At 39.2% G+C, this 12,814-nt stretch overlaps 1 protein-coding gene across 5 annotated transcripts in view; it reads right to left on the bottom strand.

Moving 5' to 3' along the window:
- Nucleotides 1-762: 762 nt before the first annotated feature.
- The window catches only part of LIPI (lipase I), a 92,702-nt gene continuing 80,650 nt past the window's right edge, over nucleotides 763-12,814 (bottom strand). For 4 of the 5 annotated variants that reach the window (XM_004092279.2, XM_004092281.2, XM_012501777.2 and 1 more), the window contains one exon: nucleotides 763-1,034. In XM_004092279.2, the coding sequence (XP_004092327.2) occupies nucleotides 947-1,034 (88 nt within the window). In that variant the 3' untranslated portion in view covers nucleotides 763-946. The remainder of the gene's footprint in view (nucleotides 1,035-12,814) is intronic. The other variant, XM_004092280.2, reaches the window with a different exon arrangement.

A 12,814-nucleotide genomic window follows, 5' to 3' on the forward strand; every position in this document is an offset into this window, starting at 1 on the left:
AATCAAGTAAACAGATAACACATACTGAACTTAGGGGATTCACTTAATGTAAGAGTTAAGAACATGGACCCAGACATCTTAGTTTTGAATTCTGGTCCTGTGCATGATTCTGGACGTGTTACTTGGCGTCTATCTCTTGGCTTCTTCATCTGCGGAGATAATATGGCTAACTGCATACGGTTTTCATAAGGATTAAATAAATTAATATGTATAAAACATTTAAACTGTTCCAGGAACACAGTGATATACATAAGAGTTAGCTATCTTTTTATTATTGTCATTATTAACAGGCACTGCTGAAAATACTTTATTAAAAGCAATTTTCACAAAAATTACTTGGGCAACTGAGATATGGTGAGGTAAATTAACTTACTCAAGATCACATCATTAGTAAGTAACGGAACCAGTATTTGACCCATAGGTTATTTATTGTACTCCATAGAAACAAAGCCATTATTTACAAAGGACTAAAAAAAGATGCCAAGTAGATGATTAAATAAGTGTATATGTTTACTACGTTCACATTAATACAAGTGACTTCTCCAAATGAAAATTTACAAATAAAATAATGTGTTCATTTATTTTACTACTGAGGTAGAAAGGTTCTGTTGAAAACAGTGAATTGAAGTCTTCACTAAACTTGTCTATTTTTCAAAAGACATTTATACATTATTAATAAATAATTAAGGTAAGCAGTCAATGATAAGTATTAAATTGAGGAAGCAGAAAAAGTAAACAGAAATAAACAACTTTCAGAATATATTTGGAATGCTTAACTGTATGCATTTTTTATTTTCTTTATTTTTGATTCTTAAAATTTTTTTCAAGAAATAGAAATACCTGAATCCCAAATTGAACAGTGCATTATAAAAGAAAGACTGATTGCATTGTTTCATTTACAAGTCCATTAATTCACAAACAAGTGCATTTGATGGAAAAAGGCATCTTATGTTTTCTTTGGTGTACATGTGTTTGGATTAAGAAACACTTCCTCTCTTTCTTTAAGTACAATATTATACCTGCAAAGTGGTGGTCTGAGAAAGAGAAAAATGGAGAGAACAAAAAAATAACTATTAGTAAAACAGCAGAGTTGATTTCCTTCTCTCATAAATATTAGAATAGCCCATGCCTGTAACTAGCTAGTTCTCTAAATGTAGTGAGTTGGGACAAACATATGGGATCATTTCCATTCTATCTCATTTGGCTGTGTAGGGATGAAACAGACATAATGTTTATAAGAAAGAAAAAAATCTGTTTCAACTTCTTTTCTCACTGCCTTATTGGAAAACTTAATTGTATGAGAGATACAGTTAGACACTGATACAGTTGAAACTTGAACTCAACTCAGTATCCAGGCCATTCCTTCCATCATGATGGTCACCAGAAGAGAGTCAGGGTGAATCACACAGACAAAGTTTGCCGAAGCAATTTAATCAGTCCTCTTATGCCACCTACTAAAATGGAAATAATAAATCCTAAATTATTGTATATCTTGGACAGATTTTATATTTAATATTTCAAGCTTTCCAAGAAGCCAAGTTACTGCAGTACTGTTCACATATTTATAATAAAATAGTAAGACAAGTGTGTTTTCTTTTTTCTGCAATAGACTAAAAGCTCATGACCTTATTAGCATAGCATTGAATTATCTTCTATTAGTACATATATAGTAAATACATATTTTCCCAAATATTCTATACTGTACAAAGCCTATACAAGCATTACAAAACAGCTTAGGCGGGTTCACAATGCCTATCAATGTTAAATTTTACCAAAGCCTTTGAGAAAAATTAATTTGCTGTCCTTTTACATTGCAAAAGTTCATCTAGTATCACTGTCATGAATTTTGATATCTTTTTTATCATATGTTTAATAGTTCCTTCTCCCAGGCAGTAAAAAATAAAAACACCATAATTTTGTGATATATTTTGAATTACCAAGGGAAAAGAATATTATGTATTTATCTTTCTAATTTCAAAATGCATACTGAATTTTACTTCTAATGCTTTGCTTACCACACATTACCAAAACTGAACACATTACATTGATAAAGTATAAGATTGATGTAAAATAATAAAAAAGAAATATAGTAATAAAAATTTTTTTAAATTGAAATACAATCTAGCTTTCTATTTTAATCCATATATATTATACCAAAGTACAAAAAATATATAAGCTTCTTTACTTGAAAAATCTCCCTAAGGCTTTTGCTCAACCTATCACCACATCTGTCTATTTAATATTCTCTTTTTTTGCCATTAATATAGAGGCCCCTAAATTTAACTTCATTTTTTAATTTATTTGTTTATTTTAAATTCATAAAATTCTATGTATTCATTATGTACATGGTGTTTTGAAGAATAAATACACTGTGGAATGGTTAAATATAGTTAATTAAAATACACATTACCTCATATAGTTATTTTGCAACAAGAGCATTCAACATCTACTCTGCATTTTTCAAGAATATAATATTTTGTTATTAACTGTAGTCACCATGCTGCACAATAAATCTCTTGAACTCGTTCCTTCTATCTAACTGTAATTTTCTATCCTTTGACCAACACCCCCTTAATACCTTCCCTTCCCAACTGCCCAGCCTCTGGTAACCATGGTTCTACTCTCTGCTTCCATGAGATCAACTTTTTTAGATTCCACATGTGAGTGAAATCCTACAGTCTTTGTCTTTGTGTGCCTGGCTTATTGTACTTAACATAATGCCCTTCATGTTGTTGCCAATGATGGGATTTCCTTCTTTATTATGTCTGAATAGTATTCCAATTTATAGATCTCTATCTATCTATCTATCATCTATCTCTCTCTCTATATATAGGTGATATATATACACATACTATATTTTTAATATATATCATATATACCATATACTTTATATATAATATACATATTATATTTTTCTTACTGCTTCATCCACTATTGAAATCTTAGGTTTATTTTTTATCTTGGTTATAGTGACTAATGCTGTAATTAACATGGAAGTGCAGATATCTCTTCAACATACTGATTTCATTTCCTTTGATATACACCCAGTAGTGGGATTGCTGAATCATGTATTAGTTCTATTTATGATGTTTTTAGGAACTTCCAAACTGTTTTTCCTAACAACTTTACTAATTTACATTCTCATCAGTAGTTATCAACCATTCCCTTTTTTCTATGTTCTCACCAACATTTGTTATAACTTTTGTCTTTATGGTAATAGCCATTCTAACAGTCCTGAGGTGATACCTCATTGTGGTTTTAATTTGCGTTTCCCTCATGGTTAGTGACATTGAACACTTTTTCATATACCTGTTGGCCACTGGTATGTCTTCTTTTGAAAAATGTGTTTTCAGATCCTTTGCCCAATTTTTAATTAGTTTATTTGTTTTCTTGATATTGAGTTGAGTTCCTTATATATCTTGGAGATTCATTCCTTATCATATACATACTTTGCAAATAATTTCTCCAATTCTGTTTATTGTCTGTTACCTCTGTTAATTATTTCCTTTGATGAGCATAAGCTTTTTAGTTTAATGTAATCCCATTTGTCTATTTTTGCATTTGTTGCCTGTGCTTTTGAGGTCATATCCAAAATATCATTGTCCAGACTGATGTCAAGAAGATTTTCCCTATATTTTCTTCTAGAAAGTTTAAAGTTACGAGCCTTAGATTTTAGTCTTTAGTCCACTTGGAGTTGAATTTTTTGTATAAGGTATGACATAAAGGTCTAATTTTATTCTTTTGCATGTGGATATACAGTTTTTCCACCACCATTTATTTTCATTTTGTTTTGTTTTTTTAAAATAGTAGATTCAGGGGGTACATGTGCAGGTTTGTTACAAGAATACATTGTGTAATGATGAAGTTTGGGCTTCCTGTGTACCCAATCACCCAAATAGTGAATGTTGTACTCAATAGGTAATTTTTCAATCCACATCCCTCTCCCAACCTAATCTCTTTTAGAATCCCGGTATTGATTATTTCCCTCTGTATTTCCATGTGTACCCACTCCAACACTATTTATTGAAGAGACTGTCTTTTCTCCATTGTTTGCTCTTGGAACCTTTGTTGAAAATTAATTTTTAAATGAGTGAATTTATTTTATTTCTAGGCTCTCTGTTCCATTGGTCCACGTCTCTGTTTTTATGCCAGTATTATACTACTTTGGTTACTATAGCTTTCTAACATATTTTGAAGTTATTTGGTGTGATGTCTCTAGCTTTGTTCTTTTTGCTCAAAATTGCTTTAGCTATTTAAAGTATTTTGTGGTTTCATACAAATTTTAAGATTTTTTTTCTATTTCAATGAAGAATGTCATTGGTATTTTGATAGAGATTTCATTAAATCTGTAGATCCCTTTGGTTGTTATGGACATTTTTAACAATATTAACCCCTCCAAGCTACAAACATGGGATATCTTTCATTTATTTGTGTCTTCTTCAATTTATTTCATCAATGTTTTACAGTTTTCTGTGTAAGAATTGTTTACCTTTTTGGTTAAATTTATTCCTAGGTATTTTATCATTTTACAGCTATTGTAAATACAATTGTGTTCTTGATTTATTTTTCAGATACTTTGCTATATTGCATTTTCAAAGCTATCTTTGAGAATGTTATATTAATATTTATACATATTCATGTATTTTGTTTTTAAAAATGGAATTATACTCTTATAAAACATCATGCTTTTCTCACCAGGAAATATATTATGAATCTTTTCATAAATATAAATAAGCATTTAAAATATATAAAAAAAGAAAAACTACTAATTCTTGTATATTGATTTTGTATCCTGCAATGTAACTTATTCCTAATATTCTTTTAAAATGTTACTTGGATAAGGTTTCCAGCAATAACACAGGGAAAAGAATAATGCCTATTTCCACCTGCCATGTGAGAAAACCCAATTCATAGTTCGCTGGATAAGGCACATAGAAGGGTCTTCTCTAAGTAGTGGGAATCATTACACCTAGAGTGAGCATTTATCCAAGCTAGCTTAATAAATTTTGAAAGTAGTACCTGAAAGGTTTAACTCCAGTAACATAACAGTATCTTGAGAATAGAATTTAAGAGTATTTGTAGGAATACAAAAATATAGTGCATTCAATAAGATAAAATTCACAGCATCTGTGATCTAATCGAGAATTACTAAGCATTGCAAAGCTGGAAGATGGACCCACACGAGGTGAAAAATCAACCAATTGAAACTAACTCAGAACTAGCACAAATGTGAGACTCAGCAGATAAATGCATTAAAACAGTTATTATACCTTTATTTCAGATGTTCAAAAGTGAAGTGGAGACATGACAGATATAAAGAGGTGAAAACTATGATGTTTGAGATGAATAATACACTTATGAGATTAAAAGCAGATTAGATATTGCAGAAAAAATCGGTGAACTTGATAACATAGCAACAGAAACTATTGAAAATAAAATGCAAAGAGAAAATAGAATTTTAAAATTAGCAAAGCTATCATCACACTGTTGTACTATCAAATATTAGATCTTACTTCAAGTAGCCAAAAATACTTAAAATTGGAATCTTCAGAGGAGTAGTAGTAGAGGAACACAGAAAAAAAGTCTCAAAAAAATAGCTGGAAATTTGGATGAAATTTGATGAAAACTATAAACCCACTGTATTAGTCTGTTCTCACACTGCTATAAAGAACTGCCCAAGACTGGGTAATTTATAAAGGAAAGAGGTGTAATTGACTCACAGTTCAGCATGGCTTGGAAGGCCTCAGGAAACTTACAATCATGGCAGAAGGCACCTCTTCACAGGGCAGAAGGAGAGAGAATGAGTGCCCAGCAAAGGAGAAGCCCCTTAAAAAACTTTCAGATCTTGGCCGGGCTCAGTGGCTCACACCTGTAATCCCAACACTTTGGGAGGCCAAGGCAGGTGGATCATGAGGTTAGCAGATTGAGACCATCCTGGCTAACATGGTGAAACCCCATCTCTACAAAGAATACAAACAATTAGCTGGGTGTGGTGGCATGCACCTGTAGTCCCAGCTACTTGGGAGGATGAGGCAGGAGAACCGCTTCAACCCAGGAGGCAGAGGTTGCAGCAAGCCGAGATCACGCCACTGCACTCCAGCCTGGGCAACAGGGCAAGACTCTGTCTCAAAAAAAAAAAAAAAAAAAAAAAAGTTCTGATCTCATGAGAACTAACTATCAGAGGAACAGGATGGGGGAACCACCACAATGAATCAATTATTCAATTATCTCCATCAGGTCCCTCCCATGACCTATGGGGATTATGGGAACTACAATCAGACCCATCCAAAATGGCTACAGGCCTGTTTTGAAGATTATTGTAAGACTCCAGTGGCTCTAATGAAACAAGGAGCCGTAGAAAAGACCCACCAAGTGCAGGCCCAAGAGAAAGAGCAGCAAGGAAAACAGGAAAAACCTGTCCTACAGGCCCTGCCAGAGGAGCTAGAGACTCCAACCCCTTATGTTCCAATTTACCCTTCTCTGGCAAGGCTTAGGCAGGAAGCCACTCCAGCAGCTGCCTCTGGACGGTCGGACTCAGAGGAGAGTATCCCCAAAACTTCAACACGTAGGGAAGAGCCAGGGCCACTGCTCGATAAATCAAAGAGGAACTCCAGGATGAGATTGGCCATCTTTGGTCAGGACATGACTGAGTCATGCAGACACCCTTCAGAGAAACTAGATTTGGGTGCGGACATGGCCAAACCATGTCACCCACAGGTCCAAGAAAGCCAAAAAACTTCAAAAATCAAGAATCATGAAGAAAATTACAGCATGGTACATCATAACCAAATTGCTCAAAATCAGTGACAAAGAGAAAAATCTTAAAACCAGCCAAGCAGAAAAGTAGATTATCTTTGGAGCAACAAAGAAAGGATAGCAACAGATTTCTCATTAGGTTCAGTGTATGGTAGAAGATGGCAAAACAACATCCTTAAAGAATTGATAGACCAGCCTGACCAACATGGTGGTGAAGAAGGAATTCATGAATTTTACAAGTATAATCAAAGACAACCAAGACATTTTTTACTTTTTCCTTCAAAAGCTTAGTATAGCAACCTCCGCATCCCACTCCCCACCCCCCGTAGTGTAAGTTAGAGAAGAGTACTAACTGCCAGTTTTTCCTTCTGTGCTCAGCATGCCTTACCTGTACTTGCTAATTTCACATTCCTTGAGGCTCAGCAAGTTCCTGCTTCACCTCCCTAGTGCAGCTGCAAAGTTACAAGGTTGATACAGAAACACAGTTTCCCAGGGATGTGGAACATATAGCATAAATAAATGTAAAAGACTGATCAACTGCCTTTGTTCTCGCTTCTATAAGTAGGCTTCCTGCATCACATAGCTCCTGGCCACTGACTGCTTAAAAGGTGGCTGTTTTTTTTGTCGGGGGCTCAGACTTTTCTGGACACTAGTCCAACTGAGCCAGGTGATCACCTTTTAATAAAGATGTTTCCTGAACTCTGTTCAGTCTCTCTTATCTCTGATTGTCCCACAACATTTCTGAGGGCTCATCTGGGATTGGAGGTTGTAGGTTTCTGTCTCCTTTGCCTGTGGGTTAGAGCCCCAGGACGCGGGAGATTTGGGACCCTTGGCAGCACTGTGTAAGACTTAGCCCAGAAGGAGAATGGCTTTCCCGTGTCTTGGAGCCTTCCCTCGACAGCGCAAACGGAACCGACTCAGGAGTTGCAGGAGAGTCACAGGAGCAGTGCGCAGGCAGACTACTGATCCAAGGTAAGGTTGGTTCCTAGGAAAGCCTGTCCCATAAGGACAGAAGGGGAGCTTGATCATCTCCCAGGGAATGACCACTTATGCAACCCAGAGTAACTGGGGGCAGAAGGAATGGCTTGCCAATTTGGATGAACCTCGTGTCCCCACTCACACTGGAACTGGAAAAAGAGAAAATGGGCTGAAAGAGTGGCAAGTGCAGCAAGGTAGAGCTTGCTGGCAGGGTGACAAGAGTGGTTTGCCACTCCAACTGGGAGTGTGTGGGTGTGTGTGAACCTACCTGGGACACGAGAGAGGCTCATTTCATCTGATGAGGAGTCCTGGGGTAGGAGTGGTGTGTGTATGTGTGTGAATGTGGGAGCCTAACTGGGCTCACCCGGGACACGAGAGAGGCTCGTTTCATCCGATGAGGAGTCCTAGGGCAGGGGAGGTGTGTGACAGTGTGTGAAAGAGACAGTCTCAGGAGAGGCCAATGTGGGGAGTGATGTGGGGAGGTGCAGATCTCTTAGTGCAGACTGCGTCCTCCGAGGTGAGCGTGGGATGAGCCAGACCTAAGTCAGTGCGTAAAGCCAACAGGATTAGTTTCATAGCTTCACAGCAGTAGTTGGGTGTGACCTGGCCAAGCAGTGTCCGAACCACCCATAACAGGACCCGGTCTGGTGAATCTGAGAGTGAAAGTGAGAGTGAAAGTGTGCTGTGAGGGAGGAAATGGGAGAAAGCATCGAAGCTGACTCCATTAGAATGTATGTTGAAGAACTTTAAGAAAGGCTTTGATGGTGATTATGGAATGAAATTAACACCGCAGAGGCTAAGAACCCTGTCTGAAATTGACTGGCCCTCTAAAGTAGGGTAACCAGCTGAGGGAACCATAGATATGGAAATAATTGGCCAAGTGTTTTGGGTGGTCACTGGGGTCAGTGATCAACAGCCTGGGTACCCTGATCAGTTCCCATACATAGACTCCTGGCTGAATGTGATTCAGACCCGTCCAAAATGGCTACAGGCCTGCTTTGAAGATTATTGTAAGACTCTAGTGGCTCAAACAAAACAAAGAACTGTAGAAAAGACCCACAAAAGTGCAGGCCTAGGAGAAAGAGCAGCAAGAAAAACTGAAAAGCCTGTCCTACAGGCCCTGCCAGAGGAGCTAGAGACTCCACCCCCTTATGTTCCAATATATCCATCTCTGGCAAGTCTTAGGCAGAAAGCCATTCCAGCAGCTGCCTCCTGAGAGTCGGACTCAGAGGAGAGTACCCCCCAAGCTTCACCACGTAAGGAAGAGCCAGGGCCACTGCCCGATAAATCAAAGGAGGAACTCCAGGATGAGGTTGGCCATCCCTGGTCAGGACACACCCAAGCCATGCAGATGCCCCTCAGAGAAACTAGATGACAGATCTATTTAGATGCACAAAATGAGGTTCAAGGAGGAGAGCGGCTTTATGTTTATAAGCCCTTCTCTACTACAGACATTTTCAACTGTAAACAGCATACTCCCTCCTATACGGAAAAACCCCAGGCTTTTATGGACCTAATGCTGTCCATCTTCTTAACTCACAACCCAACCTGGGCTGACTGCACGCAGATCCTTCTGTCACTGTTCAATACAGAAGAATGCTGCAGAGTAATACAGGTGGCTAATCAGTGGCCAGAAAGCAATGCCCCAGTAGGCATGGCAGATATCAAACAGTATGCACAACAGACTTTACCAATAGAAACTGATCCAGGCTGGGACTGAAATCAGGCCCAAGGGCTGCTAAACTTCCTGAGATACTGAGAGGCTCTGATACAAGGAATATAGGCTGGAGGGAAAAAGGCAACAAACACTGGAAAGGTTTCAGAGGTTCATTAGAAACCAGATGAAAGCCCCAGTGAGTTCTACAAGAGGCCTTTTGAGGCTTACCGACTCTGTACACCTTTTGACCCAGAAGTGGCAGGGAATCAGTGCATGGTTAATGCAGCATTCGTGAGTCAAGCACAAAATGACATTAAGCAAAAGTTGCAGAGGCTGGAGGGGTTTGAAGGTATGAACATTCCCCAGCTTATCCAGGTGGCAACCAAAGTGTTTGTAAATTGAGATGAAAAAGCAAAGTGGGAGGCCAAGCGTAGAGTGAAGGAAAAGGCAGAGTTCTTGGCCACAGCCCTGGTTGAAAGAGAGGCTGGATTTGCAAGAGGACATGAACGTGTCATGGATGTGGTCACAGTAGAGGGCAAGCTAGGCCAGATCAGGAGACCAGGACAGGTCAGGAAGGTCAGCCTAGACTAGAGAGAGATCAGTGTGCAAGATGCAAGCAAAGAAGGCATTGGAAAGATGAATGTCCAGAGAAAGAAAAGGACAAGGGCAACAACCAGAGACAGAATGACTGGACAGAGCCCCCTTCTGCCACTGGGAAAGGCATAGTAAGATCTGATATGGATCTAATTGGGCTGGCAGAAGCCAATGACTATCTTGAAGACTGAGACAGATCAGGCTCCATCTCATTCGGCCCCAAGGAGCCTATGGTCTCAATTGTAGTAGGGTGCTGAAAAACAGACTTTATGGTAGACACAGGTGCTGAACACTCGATTGTGACTCAAAAAATTGGGCCATTATCAAAAGACTATGCTAATATTATCAGAGCCACAGTTATCACAGAAAAGACACCTTTTTTCAAATCAAAGAGATGTATGACTGGAGACCGAAAAGTCCAACATAATTTCTTATATTTGCCAAACTGCCCAGTGCCACTATTAGGAAGAGACTTACTACAAAAGCTGCAGGCTCAGATCTCCTTTACACCAAGTGGAGATATGACCTTAAGCCTAAGGCAAAGAAAGGCTTAAAGAAGGTATTAACACTCAGAATCCCAGAAACAGAGGAATGGAGACTTTATGAAAGTAGTTGCCAGGAGTATGGAAAAAAAAAAAAAAAAAAAAAAAAAAAAAAAAAAAAAAAAAAAAAAAGAAATATTCCAGAGTATGGAAAAAGATATAGTGTCTCCTAATGGAATGCTCCCCTATTACTGGTGTTAAAACTCTCTCGTGACTACTGGCCTGTACAAGACTTAAAGGCAGTCAACGAGGTGTTGGCTACACTGCATGCTATTGTGCCTAACCCCTATGCTATGCTTGCACAAATACCTGCTAGTGCTGCTTGGTTCACATGCTTAGACATAAAAGATGCATTCTTCTGCATCCAATTAGCCCCTGTAAGCCGAGACATTTTTGCCTTTGAGTGGGGCCCATCTCAATATACTTGGACTAGACTTCCCCAAGGATTTAAAAACTCCCCAACTATGTTTGAAGAAGCACCAGCCTCAGACTTAAAGGCTTTCACTCCACCTAGCGACCCATTATCTTACTGCCATACATAGATGATTTGTTACTAGCTGCAACCACCAGAAAGGAATGTATCCAAGGAACAGAGAGTCTCCTTCAAGCGCTGTGGAAAGCTGGCTATAAAGTGTCCAAGGAAAAGGCACAGATCTGTGGCCAAGGAGTTCAGTATCTTGGCTTTTACATCTCCCAAGGGCAGCACGAGCTTGGGTGGGAGCAAAAGGAGACTGTCTGTAGCATTCCTCAGCCAGACACAAGGCAGCAAGTGAGGGAATTCCTAGGGGCAGCTGGTTTCTGCCACACATCAATCCCCAACTACTCACTCCTAGCAAAACCTTTATATGAGGCAATGAAAGGGTGGGGAAAGGAGCCCCTCCTTTGGGGAAAAGAACAGGATATGGCTTTCAAGGAAATCAATAAAGCTTTAATTCAGGCACCAGCACTAGGGCTGCCAGACATGACAAAGCCCTTTTACCTGTATGTTCACGAAAGAAAAGAAATGGCTACGGTAGTCTTAGTGCAAATGCTAGGGTCATGGTATTGGCCTGTAGCATATTTGTCCAAGAAACTAGACTTTGTGGCTAAGGGATGGCCACCCTGTTTCAAGGCACTGGCTGCCACTGCCTTGTTAGCTGAGGATGCTAACAAGCTCACATTTGGACAGAAGCTGATAATTCAGGTGCCCCACACAGTTGTCACCCTAATGGAACAGACAGGACATTGTTGGCTCTCTAACCCTAGGATGCTAAGATACCAAAGGGCTCCTATGTGAGAATCCATACATCACCTTAGAGACTGTGAATACCCTAAATCCAGCCACACTGTTACCAATAGAATATGTGGAACATGGGAAGCCCCCATTATGTGCCCCAGGGTACCACTGCTGTGTAGAAACAGTGGATGAAGTCTTTTCAAGCCAGAAAGACTTAAAGGATCAACTCTTAAAAGACCCAGTTGTTGAATATTTTACTGATGGAAGCAGCTTCATATCCAAGGGTGTCAGAAAGGCCAGATATGCCATAGTCACATTAAGCTCAGTGGTCAAGGCCCGTCCCCTAGCGGTAGGAACCTCAGCACAGAAGGCAGAATAGCTGTCACAAGAGCGCTACTTCTAGCAAAGGGAAAGTCAGCGAATATCTATACTGACTCAAGATATGCTTTTGCCACCTTGCATGCTCATGGAGCCATTTACAAAAAAGAGAACTGTTAACTACTAAAGGGAAGGAAATAAAGAACAAAAAGGAAATAGGGCAGGTCCTAGAGGCTGTATGGGCTCCAAAGGAAATAGCAGTCTTCCACTGTAAGGGACATCAAACAGGAGGAAGTGATGAGGCTACAGGAAACAGAAAAGCAGACAAAGAAGTGAAAAGGGCTGCGATGACAGAAATAACAAAGAAAGAAGAGACTTATGTTATGCCCTTATTAGAGCCTCCCCTTGCAGAGACTCCTAACTACTCATCCAGTGAGAAGGTGTAGTTCACACAGGAAAATGAGAGTTATCAAAAAGGAGGCTGGTGGAAGTTTTCAGATGGGAGCCGTGCCATTCCAGAAGCCATTGTCCCCCAATTTATAAAGCAGTTTCACCAAGGAACACACATGGGGAAGACAGTTTTAGAAATTCTCATAGGGAGATATTTCTATGTGCCATGCCTAACTGCCATCATTCAAGCCATCTGTGAGCAGTGTGTTACTTGCACCCAGAGTAACCTAAGGCAAGGGCCTACTCAGACCCCAGGAATTCAGGAAACAGGAGCAGTGCCATGTGAAAACCTACTTGTAAACT

This window comes from Nomascus leucogenys, chromosome 25 (assembly GCF_006542625.1).
Source record: "Nomascus leucogenys isolate Asia chromosome 25, Asia_NLE_v1, whole genome shotgun sequence".
NCBI lineage: Eukaryota > Metazoa > Chordata > Mammalia > Primates > Hylobatidae > Nomascus > Nomascus leucogenys.